This window comes from Amborella trichopoda, chromosome 7 (assembly GCF_054954075.1).
Source record: "Amborella trichopoda isolate Santa Cruz 75 chromosome 7, AtrichopodaSantaCruz75HAP2 v2.0, whole genome shotgun sequence".
Lineage (NCBI taxonomy): Eukaryota > Viridiplantae > Streptophyta > Magnoliopsida > Amborellales > Amborellaceae > Amborella > Amborella trichopoda.
In genome coordinates this window covers 8,908,481-8,930,001 of record NC_142342.1, presented here as the reverse complement: position 1 = coordinate 8,930,001, position 21,521 = coordinate 8,908,481, and the positions used below count along the sequence as shown (strand labels likewise).

Genomic DNA, 21,521 nt, shown 5'->3' with positions numbered 1-21,521 from the left:
GGGAATCATCCGATCCTAGAGGAGAATTGAATTGTCCAATCTTAGAGGAGAATTGGCGATTTTGAATTGATAGCCCCTATTATGTCATAAATCGCGATTCTAATCGCTTAGTGACCCTATTTCATCATAAATCGCGATTCACAATTGGCGATTTTGAATTGATCGCCCCTATTACGTCATAAATCGCGATTCGCGATTCTAGTCGCTTAGTGACCCTATTACGTCATAAATCGCGATTCACAATTGGCGATTCACAATTGGCGATTTTCAATTGATCGCCCCTATTACGTCATAAATCACGATTCTAGTCACTTAGTGACCCTATTAAGTCATAAATCGTGATTCATAATTGGCGATTTTGAATTGATCGCCCCTATTACGTCATAAATTGCGATTCTAGTCGCTTGGTGACCCTATTATGTCATAAATCGCGATTCTAGTCGCTTAGTGACGTCACAGGGTAAGTCGTTACCTGAGGACATTTTTATAAGTTTTTTCAAAAATATTATAACTAGTGTACCCTTTCTCTCCGTCATGCTAACGTTGAGGCTTTTGTAAAGGTATTTATACCTTCTACACTTTCTCCAATTCAATGTGGGACTTGCGCTAAGCCATATTATATTGAAAATTCATACAATATAGGTAATTATTGGACAAAACTCTTTAGCAGCACGTGGTTCTTATGCATGACGTCCCAAGTTCAAATCCTAGTTGAGATGTTATTGTGCAAAATTCCAAAAAAAAGAAGATAAGTTTTTACTTTTGTCTTAGAAAAAAGCTAAAATTTATCTTCATAAAAAAAAACGAAAAAAAGATAATAATATCATAAATTTTTTTTTAAAAAATAATATCATAAAAAAAAAAAAAAAGATAGGTTTTTACTTTTCTCTTAAAAAAAAACCTAAATTTATCTTCACAAAAAAAAAAGAAAAAAAAGATAGGTTTTTACTTTGTCTTAAAAAAATCTAAAATGAAGAAAATAATATGATAAAAGAAATAACGAAAATAAAAAGTAATACAACAAGCAAAAAACAAAAAAAGGTAATATAACATCATCTTTTTTTTTCTTATATATATAAAAAAAGTAATACAAAAAATAAAATATTTTATCATAAAAAGAAAATACAACAAGTATTTCTTGTCAAAAAAATAAAAGATATTTCTTAATACAACAAATATTTTTTAATACAAACTAGGAATAACTAATCTAGTTATAATTTTTATTTTTATAAATGGTAAGCTTTAACATAAATTTAAAAATATTATTTTTAAGATACGATTCATACACATTTGAAATATTTCTCTGTTTCTAACAATCTCTTCCATTAAATTTATTCTAGAATTCTAAAAAATTATATTTTTTAAAAATTTGAAGTGTTATTTCGAAAATTGATGTGCATTCGAATAATTTATATATTGATAATCAAATATTTTATTTATTTATTTGCATTATAAGTCTTGTAATGTATTATTTTTCTTACAGTTGTTAATAATACAGTTTAAATCAATGGTTTAAAAAACGGATCGGTGACCCGAATCGGGCACCCAAAAAACCTATCCGGATCGGCAAATAGGCGATCCGGATCGGGAATCGGGTGAATAAATCAGAATACAGCTTAAAAAAAATCCGAAAAAATTATTAAAATTCATTATAAATATTGTTTTTTAGGAATTCAATAAGAAATGAGGGTACTCCATTAAGAATTTTCATGTTTTTGAATGAATATACGAATATTGATATGTTCTTTCCCTGCATGAACCGCCATTCAGCATTTAATTTACATCACATAAAAGGATAAACATAGATTATCATGGAATAAGTATATCAACATACATGGACTACAATAAAGCATAAAATTAGTAACATATGATCTAAAAATAAAATGATAGACGACGTTATTGTTCTTCTTGGTCATGCTGGTGCCATTGATTGAATTCGTTTAACAATTCATTGATTTGATCTAAAAACGAATCATCGATATTAACAGGCGTCTAACTATTTCCAAATCCCTGAGTGTTAGTTTTTTGTTGTGTTCCCAATCTAAAATCCCCGAAGCTTGTCCATCCTTCTTGCTCACCTGCACTGTCGTGCTCATCCCTACACTGTTGCTCTTGGAACTCGATATGTGAATAATATGGTTGGGATAGGGTGGCCTCAGAATCATCATCTCTCTCATTTTCTCTTTGAATAATATGGATTAAAAAAAAAAAAAACAAATTTTCAAAAAAATCGATCATGGATTAAAAAAAAAAAATCACAAATTTTCAAAAAAATTCTATCATGGATTACAAAAAAAAAATCGATCATGGATTAAAAAAAAAAAATCACAAATTTTCCAAAAATTCTATCATGGATTACAAAAAAAAATTCGATCATGGATTAAAAAAAAAAAATCACAAATTTTCAAAAAATTCAATCATGGATTACAAAAAATTCGATCATGGATTACAAAAAATTTGATCATGGATTACAAAAAATTTGATCATGGATTACATAAAATTCGATCATGGATTACAAAAAAAAATAAAAATAAAAAAACAAAAAATTCCATCGTGGATTACAAAAAAAGAAAAAAACAATTCGATCATGGATTACAAAAAATTCAATCATGGATTACAAAAAATTCTATCATGGGTTACAAAAAAAAAAAAAAAACAAAAAATTCGATCATGGATTACAAGAAAAAAAAACAAACATTTCGATCATGGATTACAAAAAATTCGATCATGGATTACAAAAAATTCTATCATGGATTACAAAATTCGATCATGGATTACATAAAATTCGATCATGGATTACATAAAATTCGATCATGGATTACAAACAAAAAATAAATAAAAATTCGATCGTGGATTACAAAAAAAGAAAAAAACAATTCGATCATGGATTACAAAAAATTCAATCATGGATTACAAAAAACTCTATCATGGGTTACAAAAAAAACAAAAAACAAAAAATTCGATCATGGATTACAAAAAAAAAACACAAACATTTTGATCATGGATTACAAAAAAAAAACAAACATTTCGATCGTGGATTACAAAACATTCGATCATGGATTAGAAAAAATTCTATCATGGGTTACAAAAAAAAAAAAAAAAACAAAAAATTTGATCATGGGTTACAAAAACAAAAAAAAAACAAAAAATTCGATTTTGGATTACAAAAAAAAAAAAAAAACCATTCGATCATGGCTTACAAAAAAATCGATCAAGTATTACAAAAAAATCTATCATGGATTACAAAAAAAAAAAAAAAAAAAAAATTCCGTACGGGACTCGCTGATTCCGTACAGTGAATCGGCGAGTCACTGTGCAGAATCGTCCAGTTCTCTCTAGAACCGGATGATTCCCGTTTTTGTCGCTGATTCGATCCGTCCATGGCGATTCCCGAGTCGAATCGGATGAGTCCGGTTCGACCCGACGTTTTTTTAAACACTGGTTTAAATTAAATGATATTATAAAATATTTTAAATTTTTTATTATTTATATAATAAAATATAAACCAACAATTTTCATTGCAATATATAATATTATAGTTAAATAGGTTGTAATAATTTTGGATTATAGTTAGTTAGGTTGTAATAATTTGGTTTTTTTTTTTTTTAGTGGAGTAGGTTTTTCTACCAATTCGAGATTTTAGTGGCCATTTTTTATCAATTTAATCCATTATTTATTGTAGTCTATGTATAATTATATACTTTATCCATGGTAATTCTATGTTTTTTGTTTTATATGACACAAATTTAATAGTTAACATAAGTTCAAACAGGAAAAGAATATCTTAATTATTCACAAATTGATTAAAAATGAAAAGTTAATAATGTATTATTGGATTCTTAAAAAATAACATTTATAATGAAATTTCATAATTTTTTTGGATTTTTTTTAAAAGTTAATAAGACCGATTTGGCCGATTCTCGATCCGAATCGCCAATTCACCGATTCGGATGGGTTTTTAAGATGCCCGATCCGAGACACCGATCCATTTTTTAAACCGGTTCAAAGTGTTTCGCTCATCATCCATCCAAACTGCATAGAGCACAATGATATTGTTGTTTACCAGAGACCTCCGCAATCTCACTTTAGAGAAAATCCTCGCAACTATGGAATCGTCATCTGCAAAATTTCGAAGGTGAACCTGGTTCCAAGCCACTTCAAGCCCTTCCCCTTGATCAAAGGCCCTATAAACTTGTCAAACAACACCAGAGCCAAGAAGATCGCTATAACAACCGAATCTCCATGTTGGATCAATCTCGGCTCTGCATCCTTATCCACGAGATCAAGGTTAACACATGGCATTTTTTGAGCAAGAACTAGCAATAAGAAGAGGGAAACACCCAATTCTCACTAGAACCGTAAGCTTTGAAATCAATAAAGCGGCCTAATCATCAATCATAGGGTTTCAAAGTGATCATAAGCACAATCTAAGGGAGGGGAATGGGGAAATGGAAGATGTGAACCCTGAAACCATGGACTCGTCTATGAGTTCTAAGGTTTTCAACCATGACAAAGACAATCTCAAATCCAAAAACCCTAGATGCCATATACAGAAATCCAAAAATCTCTAATATGGATATAGAGAATATGAAAAAATAAATAAAGTTTAAAAATTAAAAAATAATCTAGTCTTCCATTGTTTTTATATGGAACACCTACTTGCATCTATCTTTAAGATGGATGCTTTACGTTTTTTGGACCGCATATGTAATCATGCGGTCCAGCCCGTATGAAACAATTTGCCTATAATTATATCATAGATATACAAGACCAAAATCAAAAGAATACCTCCACTATCCTAAGTGTATACATAATAGTCTACATTGACATTCTCACATCCATATTCTCCAAGTGTATGTCAGAGTATCAAAATGCCATTGCCTTGAGGATTATTTTAAAATATATAATGCTTTAAGTAAGTTAGTGTCAGTTTGGATGTATCCAAAATTGTAATATTTTCAAATGACTAGAAAAAAAGATTAAGATAGAAGTTAAAGAATTGTTTGGAGAACCCCATAAAACTTCTAATTCATAAAAAACGATATCACTTTAGCCCCAAAAAATATTCAAGGTGGACTCGAATCTCTTTTGCTTGATTTGCGTTTCTCTTAAAACTCTACCCTCCTGCGCCTCTCTCTCTAACCGTCACGCACTTCCCTCTCCTCCTTGCTTTTCCCTCATCTCCTTCCTGCTTTACCCCCTTTCTCCTCCCTGCTTCTCGTCTCTCTTTCTCTGTAACCTGTCTATTCAAGCTTTAGTAGCCTTTTTCTCTCTAAAAATAGTGGCTCAGGCCCTCCCATCAGCTGTCAAAGACAACCAAACTCCGCCTTTCTTCCAATGGCTCAGGCCCCTCCCATCATCATGCGCCAATAGTTTTTATCATCTTTGAACAGCAGGCTAGGCTCGACAGCCCTAGATTTCGCCTCTTCCTCTCTCTAAGAAAAGTCTCTCTAAGAAAAAACAGCAGTTGAGTTTTTCCTTTTGCTCTTCGAAAAAGAATCAGCTGAGTTTTACCTTTTGCTCTCCCAAAAACTCAGCAAATAGAGATCAATAGATCTCCAACAACCATAACAAGGTAGGACAAACTTATCCGTGTTCTTTGAAAAACCATGCAGTCCCTTCTTTAAAAACTTGGCCGTCCCTTCTTTAAAACCAGCCAGAAGATGCAATATTTCACATATTCAAAGAGTTGGTTTGTATGGAGCAGAGCATTACAGTGAAGCAAGTTGTGCTTGATTTACTCATGAATCTTGAGAGATTATTAAGAACCAATCTTACTGGTTTTCAAACACAAGCTGGGGTCAAGTCAATGGAGACAAGGCGATTCAGAATTTCTTGACAAGAATTTTTGACAAATCAATAAAATTAGACATCCAAACAGTCTACCAACAAAATAAAATTAGACGAGAATGGTTTTCAATTGAGGTTGAAAAAACGTGCAATATTTTTCTCTGTGAATAATGTTTTCTTTGACATCCAAACTGGCCCTCACATACTTTATTTTCTTAGCACCAACAATTCCCTCTAAACTCTATCCAAACCAATCCTACTTCAACACAACTAATATCACACCCACCCCTAATAGAACCCCATAATAACACATTTCACAATATTGGTGTTTTATAGTTGATGGGTTGTTTGCCCCATATTTGAAGAGGATGGGAAACCCTATGAGCCATATCCCTGATTATTCTTGAGTTATTTTTGTTGAATGGAAAGCTCTCGGAGGTGCGTCATTGTTTGATAGATATCCAGTCTGGTGTGAACCAAATCTTGGGAGATAACCTGGTGTAACTCTCACAGGCATGTTGCTATGTGGTTTTGTTTTATTTTCCATAGGCATCATAATGGAGGAGCAGCTAGATCCTAGGGGAGTGTAAGTGATGCAAAAAGAGCCTGCGAAATTAAATTCATCTTTTTTTTAATCTTAGAACATACATGAAACAACAACAAAAAGTAGAGAAATATGGTGTAAATCAAGTCGAGAGGGAGTAGATGCTATGTTTCTTCCTTTGTAAAAACTGTTCCCCAAAAGAAAAGAAAATAAAATAAAATAAATTAAAAAAAAACAATAAATTAAAAAAAAAAAAAACCGAGTTTTTTCCTCTTTCTCTCTTCGTTAAGAACAATTTTTTTTTCCTGACTCCTCCATGCAGCTTTACGTTATCCCAATAGGATATCGAGAGATCTCCTAATGTAAATCATGGAACTATTAACTTAACTGATACTACCCTACCCATAACAATTAATAAATTCCCTCTTTATCCCTCATAATCCAAGCTTAATCCCCCTATATCGTCATCCCAAATGGACCACTAATAAAAAATACTCCCACATCTCTGAAACATAAATTATAAATTTTGAATATCTCTTGTTTGAATAAGTATTTTTTGTTTTCTGTTTTGGTTAAAAACCGTATGTGAAAATATATGGTAGCACATGCAGCCAGTGCGAGCAATACGAGTTATTGATGAAAATTTTGAAAGAATAGAAAACTTTGACAATAAGTTTTTGGTGCGTTGAGAGATTTGGACATGGTTTAAGATTTGGAGATGGTTTATTTTCGTAGAGTTGCTGTTGATAGGAAGTTCGTGGAGGATTCTTGCTCTGAAACCAATTCGGTGGTGGTGGGATCCTTTTCACCTCCCTCTAATGATGTTTTCGGATTGGGTGATTGGGCTAGGAGGGGATGGAGTCTTTCCTACCTGCCCGAAGTTCGATCTTTGGGAGATTATAAAGTGGTCTTCTTTCTTTGATCCGCTAATGGGATAAATTTTGTGCTTTCCCTAGATAGATTTGCCGGAGTTCGTGGTAAGCTTTTATCATTACCTTCCTGGAGTCCTTCGACTCATGGCTCGTTATCTGTAAAGGAATGTGTTTGGGTTTAGATTCTGGGGCATCCCATTACATGCTTGGAAACTTGTCATCTTCCAAAAGCTGGCAAATGTCTGTAGTTCGTACTATGATATTGATTAGGAGACAGCTGCAGGATGTGGTTAATGGTGGTTTGGGCCATGGAGTTGGCTTTTGGCACAGGTGAAGAAGATATTCAAGACCATTCGTAGGCGGAAGTTGATGTTAGCCTTGAAGATGTTGTTAGTTGAGGTTCTGGTGGCTCCCTGGAAGTCTCGGCTTCCCAGCCAATTGACATGCTTGAGAAGCCTATCTGCAAGCATTCTGTATTGACAGGGGAAGCTGTTGGTGAAGATGGTAAGATTGAATCGATGGTGGATGATATAGGTTTCTCGTTTGAGATTCCTCTATATGTTGTTGTGCAGACCATCAAGGATAAGATGAAAGCGGATAGAGAAGCTAAAGCAGCTACAACGAAAGAGTCTTCTGTGATTCTTGAGACTCCTAAAAATCTTATGTGATCCCTGAGACTCCTAAGAAGAAAGCTCTGAGTCACTCGTACCAAAAGGAGAACCTTCCCGTAATGCTTTGATTTCAATGCAACATGCTTTTTAAACATATTATTAATACAAGCTCATAACATTTGTCAAAAAAGTGAGGGCATTTTCCAGCGTTCAGAGTGGCTTAAAAAGGTCCAGTTATTTCTCATCTTCAATATGCATATGATACACTCATTTTTTGTGGAGCAGATCCTTGGCAATTAAGTAATATGTGGAAATTTTTTTTGTATTGTGAGGTGCCTTTGGGGTCTGAAGGTTAATTTTTACTAAAACTTTAATTATTGGGATTGGGTGTGATGATAATTTGATGGGTTCATTGGCTGTTATGATGGGTTGTTGATAGATACCTTTCCCTTTACCTATCTTGGGATTCCCATCTCATCCACAAGGCTTCCAGTCTAGGCGTGGGATCGGATAAACGAGAAAGTTCAATGTAAATTGGACCTTTGGAAACCCAAATACCTCTCCCTGTGCCGTAGGATTACACTTAGCAAATCTACTAGTTTATATGATGTCAATGTTACAAATGTCGATGATTTTAGCAAAGCGTAGTGAATGTCTAATGCAAAATTTTCTTTGAGGATCTTATTATGAAAACTAAAAATTTCATTTAATGATATGAGATAAGAGTGTGCACACCAAATGAGGAGGGGGGACTTGGTATCCGAAAGATGTCTTTGTTAATTCAACCCTTTTATCTAAGGAAAAAGTTTATATAAAGTTGCAACCTTAAAATGTAGAACTACGGATGCACCTAAAAAATCCATCGGAAAAGGTTGTTTTAATTTTGAAAAGCCCTCTAATTGATCATCTCGAAAAAAAAAAAGATTTTGAGTCAAAAAAATGTTCATCTTATAACACATTAGCTAGACTGTCCATTTTCAAGATTTTCATATATTTATAGATCTACTTGATTTTAATTATTTTTAAAATTTAAAATTTTATAATTAGATACGAAAATAGATTTTGAGATTAGCTTAAGAATATTTTATATAAAAATTATATATTGTGATACAATTTGAAAGTGCACTTTAAATGGATTGTTTAAAGCTGCAACATTATAAAAACCACACCCTTTATCTAAATGTTGGTGGAGAGGTGTGCATCATTAGGAGCAGTTGCCGTGAGTCTTAATCCCAAGTATGGGAAGGATACGTATGGTCTTTGGATAGGTCAAGGTAGACGTAATTCACATATTTCTTTTGTGGAAAGCCATCTTGGCCACTAAACAGTTAGTCAGATGGATGATGGCAGGGGTGATGCCACTTTCTTTTGGCATGTTAAATGGCTTGGGGATTGGCCATTGAAATTGTCTTTTGTAGAGTTATTTGAGAGAATAACCGCCGCTGAAATAGAGGTTTCAGATTTAGTTGAAATTAGAGGGGATCAAGTTTCATGGGATATCAATTTTCGATATAATAGAATCTCTTGTAGAATTTTTAATCAATTTCTCTCTTTAATTTAATTGTTGGGTACAATTTTTATTTCAACACTGGTGGAGGATGAGATAGTTTGGGAACTCAAGAATGATAGCTTGTTTTCAGTGAAATTTGTTTATAGGCTTCCTTTAATGATCAGGTGAGGTCGTCACAATATAGTCTGGTGGCTATTTGGAGATGGCCTATCCCACAGATGGTTCAAACTTTTATATGGCTGGTTGTACAAGAGAGAGTGTTGACAATGGATAAGCTTATTAAGAGGGGAAAGGTGCTACTAAATGTTTGTTTCATGTGCAATGGTGATGGGGAGTCGGGGTCCCCTTTAATTTTTTCATTGTCAATTTGTCTCTGTTATTTGAAACTTGTGCTTCCATTTGTTGGGAATGCCTTGGGTGTTGCCTTTAACATTTTAGGCATTCTCACGTGGTTCTCAATAATTTTAAGAGGTGGGCAAATCTTTATGGATGATTTTAAGGGGAGTACTTTTTTGGAAAATTTAGAAGGAGAGAAAAAAGAGAACTTTTGAAGGAGTTTCATTAGGATAGAATTATGAATAATATTCTTCATACGGGAGGTGGTTCTCAATTACAAAAGAAGGATGATGGCTTCCTGAGGTTGATGTCCATTTGAAATTTTCTAATTTGTTTAATATGAAGAGGACTAAATGTCGTCCTATAACTTTTTGGAGCCCACCACTACACACTACATGGTTTCTGTACGCCGAATTTTGATGGTAGCCTTTGGGCAATCTTCTGTAAGAGGAATTTTTAGCCCTTTGGTAATCCTTTGTAAGTTGGCAATCCTCTGTTAGAGGAATTTTGATGGTAGCCCTTTGGCAATCCTCTGTAAGCTGAATTTTGATGATAGCCCTTTGGCAATCCTTTGTAAGCTAAATTTTGATGGTAGCCCTTTGGCAATCCCAATGATGCTGATTTGGGTGGAGTGGTTAGGGACCCTTTGGCAATCCCAAGGACCGAAATGGCGTTCCCTAGGCATTTCCTTTTTGCTTACACAAAATATTGTGGAGTAGTTTCGGCTAATACAACTGAGACGGCTACACTTCTCAATTTGGTTCATGAAAAATTATGGGGAAAAATTAAGGGGACATAATTGAGGGTGATTTTCTAAATGCAGTTCTATGTAGTTGAGGGTGATTCTCTAGATTAGTGGTGTAAGAAAGAACCTTGAGTACCTTGGCAGCAAATTCATTCCTTGTTGCAAATTGTGGATTTGGCCGATAGGATGGGGTTCTTTTCATCATGTTTATAGAAAAGATAACGATCTTGCCGATGCTTTGGCTAAAAAAGAGGCTTCGCTAGATTCTCTGGTTGTGATCTTTGATTTGAGATAAAAATAATTATCGAATATTGTCAAAAAAAAAAAAAAAACAAACAAGTGGCGATGAACCCAAGCTGTTTGGGGTAAACAGCTAGACTATCCTAATTATATTCATATTTCCCTAATTATATTCATATTTTGCTTTAGGGCACTGCAAAACCCAAGGCCTCACTCAAAGGACAAGCGAAATACCCCAAATTTTGGGGTAAATAGCTAGACTATCCCCAATTATATTCATATATAGTATACCCAAATCAAAAGTACTGCCATTTGATGCTATCAAAGTTCCAAGCAAATATTCATCTACCTCTTTCAAGAGACCAAGATTCAACCATTATGTAGATTACTTGTGAATAAATGAGATCTTTCTAAATAATTTCTAAATAATAAGCGAGGCAAACACCTTTACAAATATGCAACTCAAGCCCTGACACTAATCCAACCATGCTTGCACACCCAAATCACCAAAAAATCAAGACTCATGGACTCATGGTGGTGATACCAATTACCAAAATCCATCAATTAATTAATAATGATGGTGAAACTAATTACCAAAATCCATCAATTAGTTGTATTAACTAATGGTTCTAAAACAAAAAATTTTGGTGTCCTAAAACAAAAGAAAGAAGAGAGGGGGCTCATTCAAAAGCCCACTGGTTCTCCCTTCTCACTTGAGCCTCTTCTTCAGGTGAAAAATCATTTTCAATTCCAAAAGTCTTTCGGACCTCTTCAACAGTCCAATCCTTCATGCGATCCGCGATAGTGAAGGAAGTCTTGTCAAGCAAATCCTTTATGTTCAGGTAATTTGCCGCCTGCAAAAACAATACACAGTAAATTAATCAATATGGAAGAAATTGACACCCCAAGATGCTGAGAGAGGCATCATTTGTTTTGTGAAGTCAAGAGAATTCACATTCAACTTCAAAAGAGACAAATGGAAAAAAGAAAGGCAGCTGATGAACGCACAAATAACAATTCAAGAAATCCTCTTGAGTTCGATACTAAGTGAGAAAAAGTATCTTGTAACATACCAACCAAACAAATCCAATGGTCACCTTGCTCTTTGTTATAAACTCCATTACCGACAAAATTCAGGAAGGAAATAAATCCATTGGTCACCTTGTAGAGCAAGGATGAATAGAAGTAGCTTGCAAGGGATAAAGATGTACATGTATCACAAATTCAACTCAATGACCGACTCACCACAAACACCATGCCCATCTAGCAAGAGACAAGATTTACAACATCAAGAGACAAGATCTACAATATGCAGAACTTACTAGTTCGGTAAATTCAACTCGATATATATATCGTTCTTACCATGTCAAGCACTCAAGCTAGAAGGACAAAAGATTCACAACATGCATTACACAAAGTATTACAAGTAGACTACCCAAAAGTAAATGCTTGTTCTAGATAATTATCCTAAAAGGCCGGGATTAAGAAATTTGCAATACGGCCCAATAGAAGAATATGGGATACCACTACAATGTCCTTAAAAGATTTATTTATCAAAAGATTAAAATATTTGTTTCTTACCAAAATTCACTTCCACCGAAAAAAAAGACCACCACAAGGAGAACTTTATTGCTTCTTCTTCGTTATTTTTACTTCTTTTTTCTTTTTCTTTTTTTTTTTTCATTTTTTCTTTTGAAAGATTATCACCATATTTTAATAGTCACCCTAAGGACTTTCGAGTTTTATTTTTTATTTTTTTCTTTTTGATACATTAATACTAACCACTCAATGTGATATTCCAAAGAGCAGAACAACAAAGTGCTACCATTAGTGTATCAGTCCCCTGATCAAAGGACTGCCTAAGTTGCCAAGAAGAAAGCTATGATGTATTAAATAATAATAATACGAAGTCCAAAAGGGCATTCACAGCCTTGTGTCTATATATATATATATATATATATATATATATATATATATATATATATGAGAAAAGTTTATATAGAGCTGAGGTTCTATACAATCAAATTTGAGCCTACCTCAAAAATTTCATTAGAAGTGGTTGTTTTGATGCCCAAATATCTTCAAATCATTTCGACCTCAAGAAGTATGGACGTGAGAAAAAAATGGATTTCAAATTTTGGAAATAGTGTATTTTTTTATGTATATTTGGACCGTCAATTTTCAAGATTTTCAAGTTTTCATAGATATGTCGATCTACACTATTTTTGAAGCTTTAAACTTTATAAATAAATATACAAATATATTTTAAGACTATCACAAAGATTTCCAATATTGAAACCGCATTTCTCGACACTATTGGAAGGTAGGCTCTAATTTGATTGTTTAAAAAAAATTTTAGGATTACCTTAAAATCTATTCATATCTAATTTGAAAATTTTAAACTCCAAAAATGGTTAAAATCAAGTAGATCTATAAAATATATAAAAATCTTGAAAATGGATGGTCTAGATAATGCGTTGCAAGATGCACTATTTTTGAGACTCATTATCTTTTTTTTTTTTTATATTCATACATCTCAATGTTGAGATGATCAATTATAGGGTTTTTCAACATTGAAACAACTTTTTCCGATTATTTTTGAGGTGCATATGTAATTCAACATTTTAAGGTTTCAACCTCATATAAACTTTTTCCAGTACTTTTGTAAACTCCATAAGGGGTAAAGTTGAAATTTTTACTAAAAGACAAGGGCAATCTAAAAATAAATTTTCAAGACACTAACTTCTAAAATGCTATTGTATTTTTATAAAAATTTCAAATTTGCCCTTGCTTATGATTAAGTTACATATTAAAATAATTTTTTAAATAACAAGAAATAATCGTTTTGATAAATACACCCATCACAACCCCTTCTAAAATTTATCTATTTGTATTTTGAGGGGTTGTTAAGTCTAGACAAACCCTATATATATATATATATATATATATAAAACAAGATCAATCACAATCTCATGGAAAGCTCAAAGATGACCAGTTGACTTGATAATCATAGAAAAATAATGAAAATTTTTCTCCCAAATACAAAACATAAAATAGCTGTTCAACATATGGGCACTTCACCAAGAAGCATCGCATGGACAAAAGCTTGAATTTATATAAAGAATGACTAGCCCCCAAAAATGTTCACAATTTTAGACAAAAGAAACAAGCCAATATCAAACTAAGGTGTCCAGAGACGAATATCTAATTCATACAAAAAAAAAACAATTTAAAATATTTCACAGAGAACTTCCAATAATAATCATCTAGCAGTGAAAATGTTAGACACAAGAAGTTCAACCAAAACTACCCTCAAAACAGTGCATAACCCTCCAAATTAATCAACATCTTCACTCATGCCCTAATATCTTACAATCAAATAAAAATACTAGACAATACAAAAAATTCAAACCACCAAACACAAATGCATGCACGAAGTAACCAAATAAGGAAATCAATCACCAATGCATCACAAGTTATTTTCTTCTCCAGATTTCTTTTCTGGAATAAATCAATCATAAGAGGTAAATATTAAAGACTTTCCTCAACTCCCTAAACCACTGCTTAATTTACTTAAAACACTAAAAACCATAAAATCTCCAAAGCCATTGATCCATAGAATCTCCAATGAAATCATAGCCCATTGATCCGTTATTCCCTTTGGTCTCCACCATCTATCATTATTCCCTTTGATCTCCACCATATATACCATCAGAACCCCATTACATACAAAAAACTTACAAACATTAAAATAAACACAAAATAAAATCTCAAAGAAAACCTAATTTGTGACATAGAAAGAGGGAGAGAGTCAAATATTATAATCAAAGGATCATTACAATGAAAATACTTCCACAAATCAACCCATTAAAGAAAACACTGTGCTTATGTTGTAACAGAATCAAGGCATAAGTAAAGCTAGCCAAAACTAATTTTCACAGAGTTTAAAATAAGAAATTTAAAAACAAAATTACATCGAAAAACAAAATATAACCAACATTGCAGAAACGGAAAAAGCAAAGGATGACCTTAAAAGAGAAAAGAAAGAAACCCACCAAAGATTATAAAACGGAACTTCTTTTACATGATCAAAAGTGATGATGAATCAGCAAAGTTAAAACAAGATCTATTTTTGAGACCCAGTTTCTATGCCTAGAAATGAGGACCTATTAATAGATCTATTTTTTAGATGGATTTTTGGACTTAATTTTTAAAGATAAGTAATCTCCAACATGGAGATCATGAATATGAAAAAATAAATAAATTTTAAAACCTAAAAATAATAATTTTACTAGGAAAACATTGCTACCGTTAGTTTCCATTGTTTTTAGATGGAACACCCATCTTTAAGATTTGGATGGCATATGAAGTAATGCAGTCCAGCCTGCATGGGACAAATTTTATTTATGAAAACAAAGAAAAAAGAAAAAGGAAAGAGAAATAAAGGGTCCAGCCCGCACGGGACAATTTTTATTTATGAAAACAAAGAAAAAAGAAAGAAGAAAGAAAAAGAAAGAAGAAAGAAAAATAAAGAAGAAGAGAGAAAGTATATGTACCAGAATGATATCGAAGAGGATTTGCATATCAATCATTAAAAACTGCTCATCCCACTTTGTGAGCTCAAACTGAACCTTCTTCTCTTCTTCCTCTCCATCCTTCCCCTTTTCCTTGTCGTCATGCACATGGTGATTGAGGTACTCGATAACCTTCAAAAGAGTCTTGCTCGAAACATTAGGGAGTGGGATACCCTTCTCACCAGGGATGCACCCACCCTCTATCATGTTCTTGATAGTTTCACATTGTATGGCAGACGCTTCTGCCAATTCAAATATCTGGCCCTCACTACTTTTCAAGAGGATCATCTTCTTCGCTTCCGTCATCGTCGTATCTTTGGTCATCTTCTTGAAACTTAAGAGTACTATCTCTACTTAATAATCTCTCTAATCAATACTTCTCTCTCTACTTAATAATCACTCTAATCAAAGAAACTCTCTCTCTTTTCTGTGAAAGAGAAACTCTGATCCAACTTCTCTCTCTAATCTCTGAACCTGCTTCTCTGTTTAAAACCAGAGATCCTTGGAAACTTATATAGGTTCTTCGGCGCTAACCCCTATCTGTCTTGTACTCCACGTCAAATTATATTACAGGAAGGAGTCTTGAGATAGAAATAGGAAAAAACAAAAAAATATATAGATATAACTCCTTGATTATAGGAAGGAGATAGGAAAAAACAAAAAAGAAGACAATATATATAACTACTTAACTTATCTACTTTTAAGAAATACTTTTAAGAAATACATTATATTATAAGGAGGAGTCTTGAGATAGAAATAGGAAAAAACAAAAAAAAGATATGTACAGCTCCTTGATTATAGGAAGGAGATAGAGAAAAACTAAACAGAAGAAGATATATATAACTACTTAACTTATCTACTTTTAAGAAATATAGATAAAAGGAAACTAAACAGAAGAAGATATATATAACTACTTAACTTATCTACTTTTAAGAAATATAGATAAAAGGATTAGCATTCATTGATGAAAAGCAAAATATTTCTGTTTATTTGTTCTCCTTCTTACACGATGCATCTTCTCCTCACAAAATATTCACATGCTAACATGCTTTTGAAAATATCATTATGTATTAATAATAACAATTAATATATATTTAAATACATGATATCATTCTTTTGAAAATACCATCATGTATTAATAAAAATTAATACATATTTATAGTGCAAATAAAACTATCTGTACGGTATTTTCAAATCGCCGTTTAATAGGCGATGTTTTCAAAAAGTCGCTGGAAACAGTTTTAAAAGGAGATTTTTTTAAAAAGGTCGGAAAAAAATCCCCGCCGTTTTCATAAAAAGGTTTAAAACGCGCTTTTTTCATAATACGATTCAAATCAGGCAAAAAAAATCGTATCCTTTTTTACCTATATTTTTTTTTTGAAAGATTTATTTATTTTTATTTTATTTTTCCTGTTTTGTGTATTGCAGCCATTGCTACTTGCATGCTTTTGAAAAAAAATATTATTTCAAATAAAAAAACCTAAAATAGAAACTTTTATCCCCACTTCGTTCTTCAAAGCCACAGTGGCAGATTGATGGTATGAATTTTTTAAAAAAACTTAAACAAATAGATGCCGATTTCAATTGTTATTCTGGAAAATCATTGTGTAAATGAAATACTGTTTATAGCAAAATCATTTTGTGAAGTAAATCATTGTGTAAAGAAATCATATACATGCAGATTGATGTGATTATTTGTGAAAATACTGTTTATGGCACAAATTAGAGCTCAAAAAATAGTCTTTTACTGATGGATGAGAAGCAGAGAGTGTGACTACAGGACCAAATAATCAATATTTTGTTTTTGATTGTGTAAACTGTATACTTACAGGAGCAAGCAATTGTACACATATGATTAGTTCCCCAAACTTAATCCTTCAGCTCTGCTTGCTGTTTCCCCAAGGAAATGAAAAACCCTCTTCAAACTATCCTGTTTCCCCAAGAAAATGAAAAACCCTCTTCAAACTATCCCAACCAGTGAAAAAAACCCTCTTCAAATTATCCCAAATCAGCATCCCATCTTCCTTTTCTCTATCTAAAAATCAGTTAGGGCCTCTTCCATTAGGGTCTCCTTTTCTATCTCTAAAAATCAGGCCTCTTCTTCCTTTTATCTATATAAAAATGAGGGCCTCTTCCATTAGGGTTTGTGAAGCCCATGAACTCTTTCTTCTTCCTTCTTCTCTCTATTAACCCTAATGGCTGTGAGCCCAGCCCTATTTTCTTCTCTTCCTTCTTCCTTCTTCCTTCTTCTCTCTAAACCGTAAACACAGATGTGAAACAAAAATTTCTACGAGCCTTCTTCTCTCTCTAAACCGTAAACACAGGTGTGAAACCCAAATTTCTTGAGCCTATTTTCAATTAAAGAAATTTATAAAACTTTAACCATAGTCACTATTACGATAGTTAAATCGTTGTAATGAAAATAAAAAAATCGTATATTTTTTTTTTTATCCTGGTAAGTATGTGTGATGTTTACGTATTTAATGAATAAGGTTGTATAGTATATTTTTCATTATACTATAATTAAAGTATTTTAATGAATAAATTTATAGAATATATTTATTTTTACATGTAAGTGATGTTTCTTAAAGTATTTAACGGGTAGATTTATATGATACATTTTTTTGGGTATATAGTAGTTAATTATGTATTTAATATTGGATGATTGAATAAGAGTTACGAGACATTTAAATTAATTGATTTAATTATATTAATCTAATAAAGTTTTTATAGAATAAGTAATTTCTGGTTTTGTTATAATTTTTAATCTTTAGAATTTCAAATTTTCTAATATTATAAATTTATCCGATTTTTTTAGCCTAATCTGATATATTAGCGATATTTTTATATGAAGTATTTTTTCCGATCCATATTTTTTATTCGATTTTTTCATCTGATTTTTAAAATAAAAACGATTTGTATCTGATTTTATGGTGAGCCGATTTATTGGTAGTATGTGACTTGTTAACCATGATAGGACACATTCCTTGGTTTAAAGGAAGAGAAAGAATATATGTACGCATAAGAAAGATATCTCAATATTGTTTTCTTATCTTAATGAGAACAAGAGATACATATATTGTTTCCATATGTTAATTCGATCAAGAGAGAGTGTGAGACTTTTGACAAAGAAAAAATACGCACAAAAGAGAAAATGAGATATTTTAAGAGATATGAAAGATTTGAATGAAAGCTTTGAGAAATAGGATATTTGTTATCCCACCTTTTCCTAAACTTTATCCGGAAAGGATGACAAAGAGAAAATTTATTTCCAAATCTTAATTCGAGAATTAGGATTCCTATGTAGGTGCAGTTTGTAAAGAGCAGACGTGCTTCTTACTTGCTATGTATAAAATTGATCATCGTTTAAAATCAATCTAATAATTTCATTCAATAAAATTCTTGGTCAAAAAAAATTTCATTCAATAAAATCAATCCTCATTGGACAAAATGCTATGCACCACATCCAAGATACCATTTACTACATGAATATTGAACATGCCATTTTCTACAAAAGAATAAAATTTAAAAGCATATTTAGCGGAAGATAGATAGCAAATACCTATTTTATCATGGTAAGTGTTTTTAGGAGAAATAAAATTTTAAAAAAAGAGATGCGTAAAAAAAACTTGTTACCATGATGACGGGAAGAGAGAAAATTTGAGAGAGAGAGAGATATATATATATATATGCGTAACCTATCTGGATTTTATATTCAAATAGGTGTGGCAACAAGTCGGGTCGGGTCCAAATCCAGGCCCGATTAGATCAAAAGTCACCAGATACGGACACGGATCAGGACCCGAACCCAAAAATAAAAAAGGGATCCATACCAGAGAGATAAAGCACACATATTACAATGCATGTTGGGCACATGGCCTTGGCAAAGGGAAATGAGGAAAATAGTTTGATAAGGCTGCAGCCTTATCAAAATAAGAAATGCTTTACCTTATAATTAATCAAAAGATTACAATTCAAATATTTGAAAACTTTTACACTTGGCCTAAATATATTAGTTGTAAAAAAAATTAGGATTTTATGATCTAAAAATCATGCATATTGTAACAAATTATCTAAACTGTCCATTTCATCCTAAAATTAAATGTTTACATATCTTTAAAATTTGTAATATTTGTTAGTTTCAAATTTTATTATTGGTGTTAAAAATTGAATTAGGTCCATTATGGAGATTTCTATTATCCAAATTGCTTTTTGGACGAAGAATTGAGGGCTTTTTAGGCGAAGTTTTTGAGGCGACGCTTTATTTTGTTTCCATAAAGCCTAAGCCCTAAAAAAACTTCATCCAGAAAATAATCGTGTGCTAAATAACTAAAGTTTTTTTTATTGGATGAATAGAGAGAGAAAAAGAGAGAGCATGGTACAACAGAATGCTGGGCGCGTGGCCGTAGACAAAGAGAAATAATTACGTGTTATATAAATAAATTTTTTTATTAGGTGAGTAGAGAGAGAGAGAGATAGAACGCCTGTTACAATTGCAAGTTGGGCACATGGCCCTTGATAAGGGAAAATGTGGGTGCTTGGATTTTATTGGGCATTGGTTTAAACAATTAACTTCAGATTTTTAAGGGCTTCAAGAGGGTGGCACAGAATTAAATAGATAATGATAACCTTGGAACATTGAAACGAAAAGGCTTTAAATAATAATATTTGATATTACTTAAATAGTATATTGGTGCGATGAGGTTCAGGTCGGGTACAGCCGTCCCCGAGCCTGATCCTTTGGGTCCAAAATTTGAACATATCCGGACCCGAAGTCAAGTCTACCTGTCGGATTCTGGGTCTTCCGGTCCATTGCCACCCTAGCAAGAGGATTCCTCCCCTATAAACTTATTATCTCCCTGATTTCTTTATCCATGAGTATTTTTCAAACCTATAATCTCTCTCTCAACCAAGAAGTCATTATTATCATGAGCTTCTCTTTATTAGTGGTCATTACTCTCTAATTTTGTTGTTTTGTTCTTTCTTTTATGCATATTTTTTCTTTATCTTGGAAAGAGGTTTTCTCTAATCTTTTCCAAGAACCAAGTACTTGGTATCTCAACCTTCTCTTTGACATAATAGGGATTCTGTCACTATCATATCAATGTCTATATTATGCTCCCATATCTATATTCGTATGACTTCAATTGCAAACGGTTCTTCTGTTTAGAAACAAAATGTTACAATTTTTTGAAAATATTTGCTCCATTGGACCATTTGTATCTATATGCATTAGGATCCCAATTGAACCATTTCTTGTTTCTCTTTTTCAAATATGATATGTTCTTTTATGTTGTTAAAATATGATGGTATTTGATTGTACATATTTATATGAATTATTTGTTAATGTGGTAAGAGAAAGAGAGAGAGAACATATAAATATAAAGAGAAATTACATGTAAGCCTATCCTTTCTACTTTTGCTTGCTTTTATGGGATTGTTGGAGATGAATATATTCAATTAAGTCCCTATTATGAAAGTCTTCCATATCAAATTAAAATCTGAAAGCTTTTGATTGTATATATTTATATGAAATCATGAATTTTTTGGGTGTTTGTATATTGGTCAATGTTCTAGTTTAGGGAATAAGTGGGACGGTGTAAAATCAGCCTCTATTTTAGGGGTTATGAAGATATTTGTTCATATATAAGAAAAGTTCTTTAGACATGGCTTAACTTTAAATAGAGAAGTTTAGGTCATGATGTAGGTTGTCGCTCTATTTTTTTTCTAAAAAGAGAATAAATTATGAGTTTTATGTTGAGATGAATAGTAATCATTTTTTCAAAACTTCAATTAGTGAGTTTAGTCGTCTGCCACAAAAATAATGTTGGATATTAATTTTGACTTTTTCTTTTCTTTTCCTTTTTTTAATATTCTATGCACCTACATTTTTTTACTTTAACAAAATATGATGCAAATAGCAATCCCTCTAACATTTAATTTAATGTTATAAGTGTACATGGCATATGAACTTGTGAAAACTTGCCTTTATGACTCTTGATTTAGAATCACATGCTTTTAATATGATAGGCCTTTGAAATAACATAGTTCTATTTTAAATAAAGCTTTTTTTTTTTTGTGTTATAAAAAGCCTTTAAAGCATCTCTACGTTGATTTGTGAGGCTAAATTCAAAAAACAAAAACGCATGATGAGGACATTGAAAGAAAAAAATATGTTAAGCATTAGCGTATACTAAATAAGCATAATCATATATGAGTATTATTTTAATAGACTCAACTTTAGTTTTACACTCACGTACCTCTGATTTGTAATACAACTATACAACTTTTTTTTAGTA

At 32.2% G+C, this 21,521-nt stretch overlaps 1 protein-coding gene across 2 annotated transcripts; it reads right to left on the bottom strand.

The window, feature by feature from the left end:
• Positions 1-11,016: 11,016 nt before the first annotated feature.
• Positions 11,017-17,672, bottom strand: LOC105421411 (SKP1-like protein 11). Of its 2 annotated transcripts, XM_088872783.1 has the most exons (3): positions 17,052-17,576; positions 15,205-15,803; positions 11,017-11,502 (listed from the first exon to the last, which is right to left on the bottom strand). In XM_088872783.1, the coding sequence occupies exons 2-3, from the start codon at positions 15,544-15,546 to the stop codon at positions 11,329-11,331; spliced, it is 516 nt and encodes a 171-aa protein (XP_088728909.1). In that variant the 5' UTR covers positions 15,547-15,803; positions 17,052-17,576; the 3' UTR covers positions 11,017-11,328. The 2 variants fall into 2 exon arrangements, with proteins under 2 accessions (XP_088728909.1, XP_011627046.1); XM_011628744.3 differs by having other exon boundaries at positions 15,205-17,672.
• Positions 17,673-21,521: the final 3,849 nt, after the last annotated feature.

Bases quoted from the DNA above. Each gene is read 5' to 3' on its own strand.
- LOC105421411 (XM_011628744.3), bottom strand. From the start codon at position 15,546: ATGACCAAAGATACGACGATGACGGAAGCGAAGAAGATGATCCTCTTG. The intron at 11,503-15,204 runs GTACATATACTT...TTGTTTTTGCAG, and splicing joins TCCTCTTCGATATCATTCTG to GCGGCAAATTACCTGAACAT.